Source organism: Sceloporus undulatus, chromosome 2, assembly GCF_019175285.1.
Source record: "Sceloporus undulatus isolate JIND9_A2432 ecotype Alabama chromosome 2, SceUnd_v1.1, whole genome shotgun sequence".
Lineage (NCBI taxonomy): Eukaryota > Metazoa > Chordata > Lepidosauria > Squamata > Phrynosomatidae > Sceloporus > Sceloporus undulatus.
In genome coordinates, this window is record NC_056523.1 from 7,941,179 (window position 1) to 7,962,744 (window position 21,566).

Here is a 21,566-nt window from a genome sequence, read left to right on the forward strand (position 1 = left end):
ATGTTTTATCTCCGAGTCACACCTTGTAAGTCACCAAAGACTCCCACAGGAGAAAAACCATACAAATGAGCGAGTGTGCGAAAATATTTTGCCACAACGTTTTTTTTTTCCCCCCCCCCCCCCCCTATCTTAGAAAGCCAAAGAGACTCACACAGGAGAGAAACCATCCAACTGCCCGGAGTGTGCGGAACTGTTTTGCTCCGACTTCAATCTTGTGAGCCACCAGAGACTTCCTACAGGAGAGAAAACCGTTTGAGTGCCCTGAGCTGTGGGAAAGGTTTGCCCCTCAGAGTTATACCCTTGTGCCACCACAGGAGACTTCATACCGGCCCACGAAGAAACCACACAGTTGCCAAGAGTGTTGCTGAATGTTTTTCTTGCACGAATTCAGCCTTGTGCCACATCAGAAAATCCACACTGGCGAGACGCCTTACAAATGGGGGCGTGTGTAAATGCCCCTTTGCTCCACAGTCAAAAAGCTAATAATCCCCAGAGACTCCACACAGGACGAAACCATACCACATGCCCGGACATGTTGGGAAATGTTTTATTCAGAGTTCACACCTGTGAGCCACCAGCGATTCACACAGCCGAGAGAACCCATACCCAGCCATGAGTGTGGGAAATGTTTTGCCTCAGAGTTATACCTTGTGAAGCAACACGAGAACTCCATACGGCGAGCGAAACCATATACATGCCTTGGTGTGTGCGGAACTGTTTTGCTCAGAGTTCACACCTTGTAAATCACAAGAGATCCACGTGCGAGAGAAGCCATGCAAACTTTAGGCATGTTGGAACGTTTTGCTCCCAATTTTATATCTTGCTGAAGTACAAGAGAGCCCCACAGGTGATAAACCATTAAACATATGTATGCTAGGACCTGCTTTGTTCCATGTCAACCCGTTTTGAGCTCAGTGAATGTATAAACAGAAAATAGGTCTGAATAGAATCCAAAATGTATGTAATTCCACCAATGTTTTCATAGGTCTTAGTTTTCCAGAACTTTACTGTCTTGGTTATCTGTTTTGTCCCGAATATTCAGCTAGTCAATTGCCCCCTCTAGAACTACGTTAACTAGAGTATACACAGTATTCCTGCTGTGATGAAGCGGCCGAAGGGGAGCAACGTGGTACTATAATTTCCCTTGCTCTGGGTACTGTCTATCTGCCTATAATGGACTGGACTGTTTCCTGTTGCTACACACTGTTGATTCCAATGACTTTGGGTAACAGACAACCTGTTGCCAGTTCATCCCTCTCTCATGCGGGGACACTTCATAATATCGCATGCACGCTCCCTTTATTACTCTTAGTGCCCTAATTTGATATATGTTTTGTAAACATTTAAGCCCTGAAGGTCTGATACTCAGGAATATAAGTCTGTCTCTGTGGGAGCTTAAAAAGCTCACTGTGATGTAAGAAAAATACAAGCTTTCCAGCCTAGTTCTGAGCATGCTAGCCATTTAAAATCAAAACAAAATCTGCTAGATTAAAACCTAAACAAAGCAACCAGACTATAATGAAAAAACTAAAAAGCTGCTCCAGTGGTGCCTCGGGTTCGAAATTAATTTTTTTTTTTTTTTTTTTCCCCCCCCCCCCCCCCCCCCCCCTTCCGCCGCCGCTTTCGTAACCTGAAAAGCATTCGCAAGCCGAAATTGGCCAAGGCGATACGGGGAAAATCCGCCGATTTCGTGCTAAAAGCGCCGACAAGCTACAAAAAAAATTTTCGTAACCCGAAATAACCTTCGTAACCCAGAACAGTTTTTTTTAATGCGATTTTTTTCGCTAACCCGGAAATTCGTAAGGCGGCGCCCATTCGTATCCCGGGGCTACCCCTGCCTATTGCGTACAAATAGGGTTTATTCATAGGTTTATTTATCTGATGGCTGATGCCCATAATCTGATGGCAGGCCGCCAGAAAGGTTGGGGAGTGACACTCTCAGTGGTTGCGTCTATTACATGGCTTAATATAATATAGTCAGAGAAATCTCACTTCCCATTGAACCAAAACTCTTTGTGACATTAATGATGAAATTAGTTCTCTTGCTTGACAGATAGCTGATGAAGATACTATAAATGCTCCCCAAAGCCAGTGATCTCACTTCCCATCACATGGGGAAATTTTTATTGGCATTACTGGGCCTATTTATTAGATTTGTCTCTGACTGGACCAGCTACTGCTGGCCGATAAAAGTTCCCTCTAGCGATGCCAGGCCTTTGCTTTACAAAGGCCTCCAACAGTCTAACTGCTCATACTAAACCTTGCTTAAATATTAAACAAGCCTTTATTAAAATACAGTATAACTTTTTATCTGATGTAAGTGTGTGCTTAAAGAAGTAACAAGAATGAGCCTAGCCAGAAGTCTGTGGGATCTCTTTTTGCCCAAGTGTGCATACATGTGTAATTCTTTGGCATTTTAATAAAATAGCCTAAGATTACTAAATTGAATATTCATTCTCCAATGGTTGGGCCTCTAAGCCACCTAATTCTGATTTACTATCCCTGCTCTGGCAGTTAGATGTAGTGAGTTGCGGTCTTCACCATGCCAAATGTTAAACAGCTGTACAGTGGGGGATAGAGGCTTCATTTCTATTAGGCTGTTTGTGTGTAATTATGCTATGATTTCCTAGTATTTTATCTTACATGGCTTTTTTTGGTTGGTATGTAGTTGAAGGAGACAAGCATGGTTGTCCAGTTTTTTTAGTGTTTTCGTCTGAGCTGCTGCTGAAGACATAGTGGTTTGGTGACCTCAATCCCAGAAAAGCTTCTACAGATCATGAAACTCCCCTGGATGGAGCGGGTGTCCTGTTTCCCTGCAAGCGAAGACCTGCTGATCCGAGTGGCGGCCCATGAAGGAGGTAGTATTTACCAGACCCAAGAGGGAGGGAGAATGTCTGCCGTACCCCCAACGAGTCGAGAGATCTGGGCGGAGGCCAGAGGAAGGACGTCACTAGAGGCCGAGAGTGGTGGGATCCCCAGGGAGCTTTCAGTGGGAACCAATTGACCCAGGACCCGTCCTGCTGCCGGGTTTAGGCCATTTTCAGCCAGAGAATCTCTTGGGCTACAAACTCCAGAATTCCACCGGCGGCATCCAGAGCCAGCCTGACGTGGAATAATCGCATATAACAGTGTAATAAGAGCCAGCTGGTGTAATGTTTGAGTGTTTGAGCGCCATGTGCCACGGACCGAATGCCTTCCTAGAATGGCGAGCGTTTAAAGGAAACAGAGCTGGTTTCCTCGACTAAGGGTTCAATAGAAGAGAACTGCCTCCTCGAGGGAAAGGGTTCATGAATCAAGCTGGCCTTCCTAGAAGGGAATGTTGAAAGGGATAGAGATGGCCCTGCCTACGAAGGGAAGGGTAAAGGCGGCGAAGGATAGCAGTTCTCTTCCTAGACGGGAAAGTGAAACGGGCTAGAGATGGCTTAATGAAAGGGAAGGATAGCGTTCCTTCCATACTGGAAGAGTGAAAGGATAGCGTCTCTTCCTAGAAGCGGCCGAAAGCGTGAAAGGCGATCGAGATGGCTAACGGAAGGGAAGGAAGAGTTCCCTTCTCCCGACGGGAAGTGTTGAAAGGGATAGCGTTCTCTTCCTAGAAGGGAAAGGTAAAGCGGATAGAAGATGGCTTAATGAAAGGAAGGATAGAGTTCCCTTCCTAGAAGGGAAGAGTTAAAGGGATAGCGTTCTCTTCCTAGACGGGGTGGAAGCGGAAGAGTTTTTCCTTTCTGGATTCCAGAGGGGCCGGTGAAATGGATAGAGTTCTCTTCCTCGAAGGGAGGGTTGGAAGGGATAGAGCTCTAGAGGGGAAGGGTGAAAGGGATAGAGTTCTCTTCCTAGAAGGGAAGGGTGGAAGGGATAGAGCTGGATTCCTAGAAGGGAATAGTGCAAAGAATAGAGCTGGCTTCCTAGAGGGGAAGGGTGAAAGAGATAGAAAGTCATTCCTATTGTGGTAGAGTTCAAGGAACAGAGCTGGCTTCTAGAGGGGGAGAGAGGAGTTTAGTCCTCCAGAGCAAATCCACTTTTGTTGCTTCCCCTCTGAAAGATCAGCTGTTCTTCTGCCTCCCCCCTTTCTCCCCCTTCTCCTCCAATTGTGGAGTTGTCTGTCTTTGTTGCTCTTGGTGGTGAGTCCCAGTCCACAACCTTTGTCTAGACAAGACTGTCTAGTTGTGTGTGGGAGGGAGGGAGGGAGATGGGGACAGAAGACAGGGCACAGGGCATGGCATTTCTGGCCAAAACTGCCCAATATTTCCTAGTCTTGAGACGGTAATTAAAGTGGTGTCAAACGGGATTATTTCTGCAGTGTGGATGCAGCAAAAATATTTGCAGCAGAGGCATAACGTAAAACAACAGACTTTATAAAGTACAATACAGGGTAAATGGGCTTAATAGCATGCTTATATAGTTGTATGGTTTCATGCTTTGTAATACAGAACTTTTAAGACTGCATTTAATTTGAAATACCTATTGAAGCTTTAATTACATTTGAACTTTTTATGCCGCTATGAGGATTTATCTGTGCTAATTTTTTCTAGGTCAGCTTGAGTCCTAAGACTATGGAAAAGTAGCGTGTAAATAAATAATAAATAATGTTTTTTATTGTAAGCCGCCTCAAACCTATAGGAGAGGTGAGGTAAAAATAAATGTTGTTGTTGTTGTTGTTGTTATTATACTAAGGATATTTAAAACAAGGAGAAATCTTATGTCTTCATTACTGTGCCTAGTCTTTGTTAATGTAGGCACTAAATTGTGATTGAAAAGCTAGATAGTTAACAACTGGAGATTGAATCCAATGAAACCCTTAATTTGCACATTTTGAAGATTAGTGTCAGAGAAGATTATGGAGGATGTGGCAGCAACAGAAGGAATCCTAGGGAAACACATAATTGTGGTTATATAGGTGGGAATTCCCATATCTCTTATTTGATTCTTAAAATGACTGTGTTTTGGCTTCGCAGAGTTCTGGAAGAGCTGCATGGAGAGCCTTTGAATGGGGAAAGAAGAGTCAGTAGTGCTTTGACTCCACTGGAAGATTAATTGATTGGATCTTTTAAAAATATAAATATAAATTAAGTAAGGATCAAAGATGTATGAGGAAGACTTCATTGGCCCTGAAGACGACAAAGGCTCTGATACCATCAAGAATGAGGAAAGTGAGGAATTCTGGGAAGAAAAGATGCAGACGTTCCTGGGAGAAGATATTGTTAACTTGGACACAGAGCGACAACGCTTCAGGCAGTTGTCTTATGAGGAGGCCGAGGGACCCCGAGAGGTTTGCAGCCTTCTTCATGATCTCTGCCGGCAGTGGCTGAAGCCGGAGAAACAGACCAAAAATCAGATGCTGGACCTGGTGGTCCTGGAGCAGTTCCTGAGCATCTTGCCCCCGGAGATGGAGAGCTGGGTCAGGCAATGTGGGGCAGAGACCTCTTGTCAGGCAGTGGCCCTGGCAGAAGGTTTTCTCCTGAGTAAGAAAGAGGACAAGAAGTGGAAAGAGGAGCAGGTGAGAGCATTTTGTCCAGGTGTTTTATAAGGTAGATCTGAGCATCTTCCAGCTCCCTCTGCTTACTCTTTCCACACCCCTTGGCACTACCAATATAGCTTGGGGTGATATTATTTGAAGGAACATATCTCCCTTTATGGTGACCTTAGCACCCTAAAGATATCAGATTATGTGCGGATGCAAGGCAGGGTCAGTCCTGGTTAGTACTTGGATAGGGGATTACCAAAGAGTACCAGGCACCGTAGGCTGTATTTCAAAGGAAGGAACTGGCAAAACTACCTCTGGGTATTATGAAATTCATGGGGTCACCATAGGTCAACAGATCTGATCTACGTTGCAAAGTAGGGTAAGTATCAGTTAGTACTTGGATAAGGGACTATCAAAGATTAACAGGTGGCACAGGCTATATTTCAGAGGAAGGAACTGTCAAAACTACCTCTGGGTATTTTGTTCCAAAGAAAACCCTATGAAATTCATGGGATCACTATACATTGACAGGTAACTTGAAGGCACAGATACACACAGAACTCTCAGATTATCTGGAGAGGCCTTCCTTTCTGACCCACTATCTTCATAGGCTTATTTGTTGGGAAGATGGCAGAGGGCCTTCTTGGTGGTTGCTCCCAGACTTTGGAACTCCCTTTTTAAAAAAGCCCTGACCTGCCCTCCTTCCATCAGCAAGTCAAAACATTTGAATGCCATCATGCTTTTAAAAACTGAATGGAATGGGGTTTTAATGCTGTGCTGCTTTTAAGGTTTGTATGTAACCTTTTGAATAAATTGTAATGTTTTTAATGTGGAATGTATAAACTTCATATTTTTTTTAAAACATGCATATATTTATACTTGGATTAATGCTTTTTATTGTTTTTAAAGATGTTGCAAGCTGCCTTGAGTCTCAATATTGACAGAAAGGCAGGATATAAATTAATTAAACAACAATAATATGAGTTGCTCTTCTGGTAAGAGTTGCTGCATTCAAAATTGTCTTTGAAAAGCAGGGAGCCTGCGTATTGATTTGATGTGGAATCACAGTCCCATGAGGCTCTTAGCATCCTGATTCTGTTTTCAAACAAGATACCTGGTCTCCTGTGTGCCACATTTTCAAAGGAAGTTCTAGATTTTTCTTTTCTGTCCCTGCCAATGAGTCAGATGGGCTGTTGCAGTTAATCCAGTGGCACAGCTTGATCCCACAAGTCTTAGAAAATGGCAATCAATGTAGGCTTCAGGATGGAATATGCTTCCATACATCCCAACAAGTATCCCATTCCATCTGTAAAGGGTGAAACATTCTAAAATGAACTATTGTTTTCAAGAGGAGGCTATGGATGAATGTCAGAAACCCCACAAGTCTCACCCCAGTCAGCCATATTTTGACCATTTTCTAATCTTGTACCAAACCGAAAGATCTGGAAACCATGCCCTATAAGGAGCAGTGGAGAGAGCTAAGTATTGTTTGATCTGGGGAAGAAAATATTAAGTGATGACATGATAGCCACATTTAAATATTTGAAGGGATGTCATATTGAGGATGGAGCAAATTTATTTTCTGCTATTCAAGAGACTAGAACAAGGAGCAATGGATGCAATTCAAGAAGAGTGTTGATAAACTAGAGTGTATCCAGAGAAGGGCAATGAAAATAGTGAACCGTCTGGAAACCATAAAGTCCTACGAGGAGTGATTTAGGGATCTGGGTGTATATACGCTGGAAAACAGAAGGTTAAATGGTAACATGATAGCCATGTTTAAATGTTTGAAGGGATGTCATATTGAAGATGGAGCAAGCTTGTGTTAAGCTGCTCCAGAGACAAGAACATGGAGCAATTCATGTAAGCTAAACATTAGGAAGAACCTCCTGACAGTAAGAGCTATTCAACAGTGGAACACACTCCCTCAAAGAGTGGTGGAGTCTTCTTATCTGGAGGTTTTTAAACAGAGAGTGGATGGCCATCTGTCAGAGTGTTTTGATTGTGAATTCCTGCGTGGCAAAATGGGGTTAGACTGGATGGCCTTTGTGATCTCTTCTAATTCTATGGTTCTATGACTCTTGCATTCCCTTGCTGGTCTTTCAGGTCACAAAACTGTCTCTGGAATTTTACACTGCAGCAGAGAGGGCTCTGTTGGATCCCAGGCAGAATCTCCAAAGGAGGCAGATCAAGCAGAAGGTGGATGGAGGGGACCTCTTGCGAGGTAAGGCTGGGACACTCTGTGGCTGGGATCCTGTAGGTGTCTTTTGCACGAGTAAGTTCCTATAATATGCTGTCTCTATCTAACTAAATGAATGCACATCATGGATCATGGGAACCTACAGCCCTCCAGGTTCATGGCTCATGGAAGGATAGAACTGGGATTTCCCTAGCCCCAGTTCCACACACTAACCACTGCCCCTAAATGCCCTATGCATTTGCTTGGGTGGCAAGTGTGGATGTATTTAAAAAGATTGCTTCCTAGGATTGATTATTTAGTTATTTATTATATTTTTTGTGATTGCCATTATAATGTCTGAAATAAATATAAGCAGGCAAGTAGATTCCTCATAAAGAGGCTGGATGTCAAGAGGAATTCAGTCATCCTGTTCTCTATGTTATGGAACAGAAGGTGATGAGCACGTAATTAGATGCAACAGCACGATTAGTTACAGTGTTCAGTACAGGTTGAGTCTTCCTTATCTATCCTGGTGGCGCAGTGGTTTAAATGCATGTACTGCAGCCACTCACTCAAAACCACAAGGTTGTGAGTTCAAGACCAGCAAAAGGACTCAAGCTTGACTCAGGCTTGCATCCTTCTGAGGTTGCTAAAATGAGTACTCGGACTGTTGTGGGCAAATTAGCTTACAGTTGTAAAACGCTTAGACACTGCTTAGGCGGTATGAAGATGTATATAAATGAAGCTTGTTTGTTTGTTAGAATTCCAAAGTGTTCCAAAATTCAAAATTGTCTACATGAGTGGCTGAGATAGTGACACCTTTGTTTTCTGATGGTTCAGTGTAAACAAACTTTGTTTCATGCAAGTATTACTACAAATATTGTGGATTAAATTGCCTTCAAAGTACAGTGGACCCTTTGTGGGCAGGGCTGGCACTGTGGGTTGCATGATGTGGGAACCGGGCTCCTCCCACCACCGTCTCCTCCACGTGAGCGAAACAAACTTACTTCACAGCATGCAGCAACAATAACCTTTAATGGCAAAAATAAACTTCCCCACAGGGTTCAAGTGTAACTTCCAAACAACAGAGTCCCCAGGGCCAAGCCCTTCACCAAAGTCCCCAGGCAAGTCTTACTCCAGACTCTGGGCGTTGGAACTCTTGTCCCCCGACACAGTCTTCTGAGTTCCTCGATGTCACCCCCCTGAATACTTCTCCAGAGGTTCCAAATCCGCCTTCTCTCGTTCTCTGGGCTTGGGCCCTACCTCCCAATGGTCTTCCTTTGGGTCCCACCACTCTACCTCCAGACCCTGTGAGCTTTGTGGCTTCCACTGTTCTGCCTCCATCCAGTCCAATACTCCTTCCTCTCGAGGGTCTCGCAGAAGTATTTCCTCGTGAGGTCCCCTTCTCCTGAACCCTGTCTTCCCCTGCAGGGAGACTGGGGTCCCGTCCCGCTTTGGACTCCTTTGTACTATTTCTTTCCCTTTCTCGACCGCCACTTCTCCCCCAGTTCTTCCACGTCCTTCCCTGCCTCCCGCGTGTCTGACCCTCTCCTTTTATTCCCCCAGGAACCACACCTCCTGCTGCCTCCAGCCCCTCCCCTGGGACTTTCTCCTTTTCCTCTCCCACCTGATTCTCCTTAGCCTTCTCATCTCTCCCACTCTCAGATACCACCTCACTACACCCTTGTTATATGCTGGGGCTTGGTTCCAAGATCCCCCTTGAATAACAAAATCCGTGGATGCTCGAGTCCCATTAAATATAAGGACATAGCAAAATGGTGTCCCTTATAAAAATTGGAAAATCAAGGTTTGATATTTGAAATTTATACCTTTTTGAACATTTTCAAACCATGGATGCTTGAATCCGTGTATAAAAAATCCTATCATTGCTGAGGAGAGACCAGAAAACATGGAGCAAAACGTAAAGTTTGTAAATTCTGGTGAAGCGAAAGAAATGCCAGATTAATAATAATAATAATAATAATAATAAATTTTATTTATATCCCGCCCTTCCATGGATATGATCAGGGCGGTTTAAAACCTTGTATGTTCAACCAATCTAGTCCTAGGTTAAAATTGTGGACTTCATGAAGACAGTCCATTCCCAATTTGAGGTTTTGGTCCTGAGTTATGTAAAGAGGATGCAGCAAGCCTGGTAGAAACCCAGAGTAAATGATCCATGTAGAATAACCCTGGATGTGTTTTTGGTTGCAAAATAATTGTTATTTAGCATGAGGCCTGGATATCACAATGAATTCAAAACAGATTATTGACAGGCACAATTCAAAGTCCTTTTTATGACATAGAAAGCTCTCTGGGTCTGAAAGACCTGCCCATGTTCTGAGATCCTCAGGGAACGGCCGGTTCTCAGTCCCAGTGCCTTCAACTGTATGCTTGTAAGGACATGGGGAGAAATCTCTCAATACCTGCTCCCAGCCTATGGAACTCTCCACCATAGCAGATTAGCCTAGCGTGGTCTCCTTCTGCCACAGGTGGAGATGTTTTTTCTTTGAACCAGCATTTGGCGATTAAGTGACTGCACGGAAATTCTTTAATTGGGTTTAAGAACTGCAACTGTACCACTGAAAACAAGTTCCATGTGATCAGCTTTTCTACTATTTTGTCTCTCACACAGGGGCTGGAACGACGCTATCTAGTTCTCAGTTGTCTCTTCCTCTTTGGGATAGCCCAGAACCATTCAGGTAAGGAGAAGAATCCTTGGCAAAAGGACTGGAGAAGCCTGGGTTTCCCTAGTTCCAGGCTTACATCCCTAATAGCAGTACCTGAGAATTTTGTCTCTGTTTGCTTTGGTTTATAAAAAAAATGACCAAAGCATCAGTTTTGGTTAATGGAAAAAGAAGTGAAGCTTTAAAACTAAGAAGAAGGGAACTATCTAAACGAGAGACTCATCCATCTCTGGCCAGGAGTTTGAGCATGCTTTCTTAAAAGCTTAAAAGTTCAACAATCTAGTCCTAGGTTAAAATTGCTGTCATTATTCTCTGTAATTTTTCTTGGCTAGTGGATAGATCAGTTGGTTCCCAACCTTCCTAATGTCTGCGACCCTTTAATACAGTCCTCATGTTGTGGTGACCCAAACCCATGAAATTATTTTCGTTGCTACTTCATAAACTGTAATTAAATAGTGTTTTCCAATGGTCTTAGGCGACCCTGGTCCCGACCACAGGTGTGGGAACCACTGGGATAAATAGTCCCATCCTTCCTCACTAGATCCAAACAAATCTCTTTCCTTCTATTTGCTTCTGGCAAATTGAAGGTTTGTAACCCCTGGGCAAACGGTGGATTGAAGTCCTGCTTGGCCAGATTAAAGGCCCATCTAATCCAGCATCTGCTTCCCCACAGTGGCCCACCAGGGCCTCTAGGACCCTGTAATCCAGGCATGGAAGCCATGGCCTCTCCCACTTTTCTCCCAGAGCTGGTATTCAAGGTATGGTGCTTTGCTAATAACCTGTCAAACAACCAACTGAAAGGTTTCAGTCCTAAAGGCCTCTTACACTCTGTTCCTTGATAGCCTTTGTGGGGAATAGTGAGCAGGAAAGTTTTCTTTTCCCTCCAGGGTCAGTGGACCTTTGCGATGTGGCTTGTCCATTTCTCCCCAGAGGAAACATGGGCTCTTTTGGATCCGGATCAGAGGTCCCTCCATGCACAGATCATGGGAGGAGACCCATCAGATCCTGGCCTCTGTTGGTAGGGCTTCCTCACAGATGTAATTTATTTTCCAAAATGCAGTAATCACTATAATGAATCATACCAGTTACTGTGGATCCATAAGGCAGAGCTAGGAATGGGAAACCCCAATTTGAAGTGAGGCTTTCATGGCTGGCATCCATAGTTTTTTTGTGGGTTTTTTTCGGGCTATGTGGCCATGTTCTGTAAGACGGTTTTCCTGACATTTCATCAGCATCTGTGGTGGCATCTTTATTGCCATTCCACAACAGATAATACACAGATAACATGGAACCCATCTCCAACCCAGGGTCATACAATATATGTATGTACCCCACTCACTTCCATACCAGCATTCTCTGAAGAGCAGCTACAGATGTTGGGAAGAACATCAGGAATAAACCCACAAAAAACTATAAACCAAATTGTTTTGTGGGTTTTTTGAGCTATGTGGCCATGTTTAGAAGAGTTTCTTCCTGACATTCACCGCATCCGTGGTGGCATCTTCAAGGATGCTGGTATGGAAGTGAGTGGGTACATATACTGTGTGACCTGGGTTGGGGGAGTGATTTCCATGTTAATCTGTGTCTTGTTCTGTTGTTGAATGGCAAGCCTCAGGGTGGGAGGATATGCAAAGGGATTTGTGTCTGTTTAATTAGAGATCCCTGTCTGCTAAAAGCCCCTGACCCGGGTGGTTTCTCATTTGCATTTGGTGATTCCTATTGCTTTTTTTCAGAACTGGTAGCCAAAAACTCTGTTCACTTTAATGGTTTCTTATTTCCTGTTGAAGTTGTCCAGGTGTTGTTGTGATTTCAATGGCCTCTCCCTGTGAATTCTGACCTGATAGTTGTTTGCATGATTCAGAGTTTCAGTGTTTTCAAACAGCATTTTATGCTCCAAATGGATTTATAAACATCTCCTATTACTGCTGATTTTTTGGCTGACTCAGTCTGCAGTGTCTCTCATGTTCCTTGATTTGTGTTTGAACACTGTGTTTGGTGGTCCCTATGTAGACATGTCCACAGCTGAATGTTATGTGGTAAACTCCTGCTGTTGTGAGAGGGTCTCTCCTGTCCTTCATACACAAATCAAGGACCATGAAGACACTGCAGACTGAAAAATCAACAGTAACTTCTGGATTGAAAGATCAACACATTTTATTCTCAGACTATCTAAAAAGAATATCCCCATGCTAAAGCCTTAGTGGCATCCATTGTGAAATCCAAAGGGTTTTCTGTGGACTTACTATATTGACAGTGGTGATTTCTGCACTGGCATTTGGGACGTCCGGAGGACGTCCTATTTAAAAAAGGGGCGTCTTTATAGACGCCCCTGGGCCTAGTATGGACTCGTCCGCACAGATGGCGCCGGCCCTTCTACAGGGCCGGCGCCCATCTTTGCGTATCGACGCTGAGCGTCCGTATGGGTTGCGTCCTTTGTGATGTAGCGAGTGCGGCCCCTGGCGCCTCGCTACGTCGCAAATGCGACGAAAAAGAAGCTCCATTTTGGAGCTTCTTTTCGGTCTGCGCGGGAGTCCGCGCCGTGTGGAGGCTCCGCGCCCCCGCAGACCTACCGGCGGGCGGCAGAGCGCCGCAAGTGGCGGTATATACCCCGCCAGTGTTAAGCATTCATTGTTCAGGACTGAAATACAGCAACCATGAACAAAACTGATTGATAAGAATCTGTGTAATCGAGGTGATATTAGTATTTGCTATTAGTACTCCATAGAAAAAGAATTTAAACATGAAAGCCCTAAATACATTACTTTATTTCTATTGAAGAACAGAGTCTTGTAGCCTTAAAGACTAAGGGGTGGTGGGTGGGGGCAGGAGAAGGACACAGTATTTCTTCTTCTTCCCATTAGTAATATTTTTTCGCATTCATATATTTATTTTTCATTTCAAATATATAACATATAAATCAAATTGATTATCTGCAAGTCACTGATTATATTATCTTACATTGATAGTTGTGAAGACACACACACAAAAGGTTGGTGGCAGGTTTGGGTGTGCAATGCCAGTACCCTGGTGAGATCAAACTTCAAAAAAGTTCTGAAGCTGAATGCAAAGTTCAACAAGGGGGAAGTTTAATTTAAGAACAAAAATAAAGAGTTTTCCTCCCCAGCTCTAGATAAAAGATACTTTTGAGTTTCGCAATTTCAGGATGTCATCTCTCTGTGGTGATCTTGGTTTGATCTCCTCATCAATGGAGCTGGTGCAGGGTTTCAGCTCCTGAATTTCTTTAACTTGATGTAGGCAACTAATTTCTTGGTAACTGATTTGGGCTAAGGTGTAAGAAATGCCTTTCCAGTGTGTTTGGGGCCTGTTGCCACCAAAAGACAGCTCTCTGTCTGCTCACAGCAAAAGACTGCTCCCAAACTAAAAGCTTCTAGCGAAACAGAGCATGCTGGGAAAGGGCAAACCAAACCTGGAAAAATGCAGGGGATCCTACAGCTCCTCCCACAACTAATACCAAAGAACCTTTCCTACACTAAAATATTCTATGGCCTGAACCAACACGAAGGAAATGCAGGGGAGATTAAAAGTCCTACAGGACATCACAATTGTCATTTTGTTAAATCATTCAAACTCCAAAGTATATTTAATTTTTCCCATTCTTTTTATATTGTTGCATTGTTTTCCCATTGATGAGCATCGTCAGTTTATCCATTACTGCTAAGTCATTCATTTTTATTTCCAATCTTCAATTGAAGGACATCCTTTCCCACAAATATTTGCATAAATTATGTGTGCTGCCATTATCCTATATAATACAGTGTTTTTTTCATAAGTGAGTTTGTCATTTAATTCAAATGTTCTATTTAATAAAAATAAGTCTGAGCTCATCTTGAATTCTTTTGTAATGTGTCTGATATATTTTATGAATTTCTTTCCAAAATTGTTTGGCTTTTTTGCAATGCCATTTGGTTCTTGTATTTCCAACAATGTTCTTGCTTCTTATCTGAATCTTTGCAAGTCTTGATGGTGTGGATCTACATCTATAAAATAGCTTATAATATTTTCTTGAGGTTATTGCATTTGGTGCATTTAGACTGTTTTCCAAACTTCCTTCACAATTTTAATGAATATGCTTTCCTATATTGCATCCACTCCATAATATTTCCTTGATTGTTTCTCCTTTTAACTCTATATCTAAAAGCATCTTATAGGCCCCATAACAGAGGGCCAAAATAAGCTGCTTCAGGTCACTTTGGAGGCATTGTTTAAATGATGCATGGGTTCTAAGAGTCTGGAAGCCACAGTCCATCCTATGGACTGGAGTGCAGCTGTCCTGGACTGCAGCCAGCACTCAGACACACACCAATAAGAATGGCTTAGCCCAGCAAGTGGAAGCAAAACAAGACCTTTCAAGGAGCAAGCATGAGAGCAGTCCAAGAAGTCAAGCCGAGGTCAGGATACCAGAAGTCAGACAATCCGAAAGCCAAGCCAAAGTCAGGATACTGGGAATCAGAGTGGTCAAAGCAGTTCTGAGGTCAAAGCAGCCAGAAGATAACAAGGGTCCGGTCCAAGGTCAAAACAACAAAGAATCAAGATACAAGAAGCCAGTTCTAGCAGCAATTACACCAAGGTATCATGCAATAAACTCTGGCAAATAGCAGAGCCCTCTCTCCAGCTTAAATAAGGGAAGCTCTCCCCGTGCTATCGAGGCTGGTTGCTAATTGCCTCCTGCAATCGCTTGGATCTGCGCCTGCAAGCACTCTCAGCCTTCTCTCTTTGTATGTGCACCTCAGGCAAGCTTCCTCCCCAGAGTCACCCACTAGGCTGTTGCACCACAGGAGCCTTTCCCTAGCACTAGGACCTGTTGGGCCTCCTCCTCTGGGGCTGGGAGAGCACAGCTGGGACTGCAGAGCAGGATTACCACCTGGTTGTAGCCCAATTAGCTCTTGCTCTGGAGGAGGCTCATCCTCCTCTTCGAGCTGATCTTGGCTGGCCATGACAGCAGCTTTAATGCACTTCTGGCTCTTAGACGCATGCATTATTTAAATAGCATACCCCAAAATGACCCAAAGCAGCTTTATTTTGGCCTGTCTGGAGGGGCCATGATATCTTGTTATCATATGTTTTTCTTCTTGTGCTAGGATTTTTTCCCAGTTCTCTGGGTTTATTTTCAATACTTGGATCTTAATATCTTTCTTGAAGTTTTTCTGAGATTTGTCAATGAACAGCCAGTGGACCTCCATTTTTTCTCTCTGCATTTCTTCTTTGTTTTTATTCTTTTCTTCTTTCTTCTTTCGTTTTTCTTCCTATTTAAATTAAAATATCCTCATAGCAGCCATTTTTCTTTGTACAGACTCTCTTTAATGGAACACTTCATGTGTAGAAGTCCATCTAGGAATCTTTGTGTATAGATAGTTTTTACATTTTGTCCAAGTTTTGTACACTGTTTTTCTACCAGGTGTTTTATTAAATTATTTGTTTGTTTTTTCTTGGTCATTAGCATAGATAGGCATGCCATCCCTCTTCATGTTGTCACTTTCTAGACCTAAAGTCTTTTGTTTTCTGATGTGATCCACTCTTTCAGCCAAGTGAATATTTGCATTATAGTATATTTGAGGTTTGGCATGCCCCAATCATCTTTTTCCTTGTGATCTTGCTTCACTGATGTTTTAATCCTTTCCTTTTTTCCTTTCAAGTCTTTGTCCATATTGAATGGTGTTCACTCATTATAATGCCTCCCATTTTTTTAAAGGTCCTCTCCATCACTTCCTTCCTCACTCCCTGAGAGTCCTTTCCACCATGGCGAGGAATGATTGTTTTGTGTTCTTCCCAGCAGATAACGGGAGGAAGAGCAAGATATGTGCCAAATGCGGGAAGTGTTTTGGGCACAAAACGGGGAGCTTGTCAGACACCAGAAACGCCACACAGAAGAGGAATGTTCTACACAGAAAGAAGCCATTCAAATGCAATGTATGTGGAAAAAAGTTTGGCCAGAATATGGCACTTGGCATTTCACAAGAGGGTCCATTGCTGGAAAAAACGTCCATAGAGTAAAGTCTCGAGAAGGATTATAATTACAAATCGCACCGTCTGCCCATCAAGCATCCCACAAAAGAACAAAAACACACAAATGCCAGGAAGTGGGAAACATTTGCTTGCAATCAGTACTAGTCATTCATCAGAGAGTCCACACAGTAGAGAAACCATATAAATGCCTGGAGTGGGGGAATGTTTTTCTGCAACTTCAAGCCTTGTGAAACACCAGAGACCTCACACAGAGAAGCGAAACCATATAAATGTCAGAACTGTGGGGAGTGTTTCTCTACAAATTCAAACCTTGCAAGTCACCAGAGAGTCCATACAGGAGAGAAACCATACAAATGCCAAGAGTGTGAGAAGTGTTTTGCTCGTAAAGAACATCTAGTGATCCACCAGAGAGTTCATACAGGGGAGAAACCATACAAATGCCCGGAGTGTGGGAAATCTTTTGCTCACAGTGCCTCCCTTTTGAGCCACCAGAGAGTCCACACAAGAGAAGAACGACACAAATGTCAGGAGTGTGGAAAATGTTTTTCTAGAAAGTTAAGCCTTGTGTTCCACCACAGAAAGCACATAGAAGAGAAACCATACAAATGTCAGGAGTGTGGGAAATGTTTTTCTCACCATTCACACTTTGTGATTCATCAGAGAGTACACACAGGAGAGAAACCATATAAATGTCAGGAATGTGGGAAATGTTTTTCTACAGTTTCCATCCTTGTGGCCCACCAGAGAGTCCACACAGGAGAGAAACCATACCAGTGCCAAGAATGTGGGAAATGGTTTTCCAAAAATTCAAACCTTGAAAGTCACCGGAGAGTCCACACAGGAGAGAAACCATACAAATGCCAGGAGTGTGGGAAGTGTTTTGCTCATGGTTCATACCTTGCAATTCACCGGAGGCTCCACACAGGAGAGAAGCCCTACGAATGCCAGGACTGTGGGAAATGTTTTGCTCGCAAGTCATGCCTTGTCCAGCACAAAAGAGCCCACACAGGAGAGAAACCATACAAATGCCAGAAGTGTAGAATATACTTTGTTTGTAGGTCAGAACTTGAGGAGCACCAGAGCAATCATACAGGAGAGCAACCATACAAATGCCAAGTGTGTGGGAAATGTTTTTCTCGAAATTCAACCCTTGTCAGCCATCAGAGAGTCCACACAGGAGAGAAACCATACAAGTGCCAGGAATGTGGGAAATGTTTTGCTCAGAATACACACCTTGTCAGCCATCAGAGAGTCCACACAGGAGAGAAACCATACAAATGTCAGGAGTGTGGGAAATGTTTTTCTCAAAATTCAAGCCGTGTGAGTCATCAGAGAATTCACTTAGAAGAAAAATGATACAAATCCGATGAGTGGACAATATTTTGCTCAAGTGTTCCTACCTTGTGAAGCCTAAGAGACTTCACACTGCAAAGAAATCACACAGACATGTATGGGACATGTTGTTCTAAAAATACAAGCCTTGTGAGCTAACAAATCCTATATTAATCTGAAGTTGTATATTTAGTGTTCACAATGATGCCTATTTCACAAATTATGAAATTTAGAAATCTGATTTAAATTTTAAAATACAATTAAAATGTTAAATATCTGGTTTTTAATTCAAAGAAAATTGAACAAAATTTTATAGGTGACATATGCATCCTGATTTTTGAGGGATCCCCTTCTAGTTTGGTGTCATCTAAGAATCTGACCTAACATTCATTTTGTTAGTATTGGTCCAAAAATCTGTAAGGACATCTTGAAAATGATCCCATCCTTTGAAATAAAGAGAAGGATTTGGATAGGAGGAAATGCATCAGATGGCTTTCTTCTTGGAGAACATAGAAGAAGAATAGTAGGCAGTTTTTAACAGCATTGGAGCTAGGCCCTTGTAGTCTCTTCCAACACTAAGGTTCTATGATTCTGTGATTCATAGAATTGGAAGAGACCACAAGGGCCTAATTCCAATGCTGCTAAAAACTGGCTGATATTCAGAGGATGAGGAAGAAAAAGGGGGGCTGGTTGAGCATGAAAAGATTTTGCAAAGAAAAGTTTAATTATCAGAGGCTTTGTTAACTGAAGTATTCCTTTAAAATACAACAAATTAAAAAAAGTAAACTGAGGAGATGATTCTAAGGTGAAGGCTAGAGAGTTTTGGTAAACAATGCAATAAATGCTTTAGTTGGGAAAGACGGGGATTCAACTCTGCTTATAACTAGCAAGATGTCTATAGGTAATTCCTTGCAAAAACAGTAAAACACAGAGGAAAGGGAAATACTGTAGGTGCCTCACCAGCCCCCCTCTCTGTGTTAAAAAAGCATTGGTCTGTATGCTTAGGCACCAAAATAGAAATTTTTAGATAGTGGAGGCTAATTAAAGATTGATTAATTGATTGAAGTTATACTCTGTCATGTAAGGGATTCAAGGTGGCTTACAGATATATAAAAACAAGATTAAATTAAAATCCTATTTTATGGAAGTTAAAAAAGAAATAACAATATTATTAAAAACCATGGTTTAAACAGTTAAAAACACATTTTGAATCCAGGCAGGCTCATACAGAGAGATAGATATCCTGTGCCATATAGGGCTTTATAGGTTATAAGCAGCACTTTGAATTGTGCCTGGAAACAGGCTGCCAGCCAGTGGAGCTGAACAAGGGCATAGTAGCCTGAATAATAACCCTGCAGCCTGCACTGATTAACACTTTGCCTGTCACTCTTTGTAATCACTGAAGTTATGAAGAGAGATCTGAAAGAGTGGTATATACCAATCAAAGAATCTTCTTAACTTCCCTATATGTTGTGATACTTTTTACACACCCAACATGGACCAGATCCTTTTTATGCAAGTCTTCTTAAATACATTAAAGTCCTTTGCAGTGGGTAGCATAATTGGTAGTAATTTGTGCTCTTGACAGTGGTTCTGGTCTACAGAAAGGAAAACCTTAGCAATATATATATTTTATGGTAAGGTTATGCACTGATTTGGGTTCTAGTTCATGAAATTTAAGATCTGAAAGTGTAAATAATATATTTATAAAGCAGAAAGCTATGTGTGTTGTGGAGTGTGTGTGTGAGAGAGAGAGGCCAAGAGTCTAGTTCCAGACATGAAGCCAATCTAACTATAGACAATGTTAAGCTAGTATGAGAACTGTGAATTCACCTATAATGAAACGGAGACATGTGCTTTGTTAAAGGGAACAACTGATTCAATCAAATGGCTAATGTAATTCGATGAAAGACAGCCAAAATCCAAGTGTACCTGGTGTGCTACATCACCTTTAAGGAAGAGACTAATTGTTTAGATAAATGGGGAGTGTACATGTCTCTTATCTATTTGGACAAGATAAATCAGCTGATAGGCTAAGGAAGATAAACAGATCAATATCTTTATCAGTGACTTGGATGACAGAATTGGGGGCATACTCATCAAATTTGCAGATGACACCAAATTAGGAGTAATAGCTAATACTCCAGAGGACAAGATCAAAATTCAAAATGACCTGAATAGACTAGAAATCTGGGGCAAAGCTAACAAAATGAAATTCAACAAAGAGAAATGTAAGGTACTGCACTTAGCGTGGAAAAATAAAATGCACAGATATAGGATGGGGGGTGGGGGGTACCTGGCTGAATGAAACTACATGTGAAAGGGATTTGGGAGTCCAAGAAGATCACAAGTTGCACATGAGACAACAGTATGATGCAGCAGCTAAAAAGACCAATGCATAGTGTCTAGATCAAGGAAAGTAATAGTGCCACTCTATTCTGCTCTGGTCAGGCCCCACCTGGAATATTGTGTCCAGTTCTGGGCACCACAATTCAAAAAGGACATTGAGAAACTGGAGCGTGTCCAAAGGAGGACCACCAAAATGGTGAAGGGCCTGGAAACCATGTCCTATGAGGAACGACTTAGGGGGCTGGGGATGTTTAGCCTGGAGAAAAGAAGGTTAAGAGGTGATATGATACCCCTGTTTAAATATTTGAAGGGATGCCATATTGAGGAGGGAGCAAGCTTGTTTTCTGCTGCTCCAGAGAACAGGACCCAAAACAATGGATGTAAGCTACAAGAAAAGAGATTCCACCTCAACATTAGGAGGAACTTCCTGACAGTAAGGGCTGTTCAATAGTGGAATACAGTCCCTCAGAGTGTAGTGGAGTCTCCTTCCTTGGAGATCTTTAAACAGAGGCTGTCGAGGATGCTTTGATTGATTTTCTTGCATGGCAGGGGGTTGGACTGGATGACCCTTGTGGTCTATTCCAACTCTACAATTCTATGATCAATCAAAGATAGAAGCAGATTGACCAAGCATCAGTCTACATTATAGATAAGGCTGCTGTGCAGTCTCTAAGGGTATGTCATTCCTAGCTGATAATGGCCCTGACCATGCCGCTAAAGACAGACAATGCTGGTAAGAAGCTCTGCTCTCACCTAGGCTATGCTAACTAGCTATATTTCCTGTTCTAATTGTAATACATGCCCTTTACGGATGACATATATAGCTATGTATTCCACAGATGCCTGTTTCTCAACAGATGGGATCATATTCTGTAATGGATAAGTAGCTAAATTATATTGGTTAAGATAATAAAATTCCTCTAAGTGTTTACTATAGAGTTGCCAGTTAAGAAGATATAAAAGTTCCGTTCTTATGAAAGTGTAACACCTTACCTGCTGTATCCTATACTGTAATGTACTGCACGCTGCCTTACGTGTAATGCAATGTAATGGAAGTAGTGTGCCCAAGCATTAAAATATCTGTGTTTCTCCCTAGCGGGGTATGTATACTTGTGTATGCCTATAATAAATAGCCTAAAAGACTAATAGAAAGTCTACTAATTCTCCAGTATAAATATCTTGAGATTACTATACTGAAGAATACATCGTGGAGTGTCGATGTGAACTCTGCCTGTTTGGATTTTACTGTTGGTCATGAGTTGGACATCCAGCCGGGGTTGGGTTATACTTATTACTGTAACTCACACAAATCTTAACTCCCATGTTGATCATTTCTTCACAAAATTGATTCCACATGAAATATAAAATATAATGTAATGTTAATGGAACCTACAATATCTTATGACCACATTTTCCATTTCCTCCCTTGATGCACTTTCCACTTTATAGTGCATTGCTTACTTGCTTCATGAGAACGTCTGCTTGCTCTCTTCTGTCTCCTATTCCCTTGCTTCACCTTGCCTTGTTGTGGTGCACCTGTTACTTGCTTCTAAATAATAATAAGTTTTATTTA

General features: G+C 42.3%; 1 protein-coding gene and 1 pseudogene across 4 annotated transcripts in view; both read left to right on the forward strand.

Annotated features, from left to right (window-relative positions):
- Nucleotides 1–3,889: 3,889 nt before the first annotated feature.
- The window catches only part of LOC121921992 (zinc finger and SCAN domain-containing protein 31-like), a 34,594-nt gene continuing 16,917 nt past the window's right edge, over nucleotides 3,890–21,566 (forward strand). For 2 of the 4 annotated variants that reach the window (XM_042450833.1, XM_042450835.1), the window contains exons 1-2: nucleotides 3,890–4,118; nucleotides 4,953–5,494. In XM_042450833.1, coding sequence (XP_042306767.1) covers nucleotides 5,081–5,494 — 414 coding nt within the window. In that variant the 5' untranslated portion in view covers nucleotides 3,890–4,118; nucleotides 4,953–5,080. Of the gene's footprint in view, nucleotides 4,119–4,297; nucleotides 4,370–4,952; nucleotides 5,495–7,567; nucleotides 7,686–10,275; nucleotides 10,401–21,566 lie in introns of those variants that run through there. The other 2 variants (XM_042450836.1, XM_042450834.1) reach the window with 2 other exon arrangements.
- Nucleotides 16,153–19,811, forward strand: LOC121921241 (annotated as a pseudogene).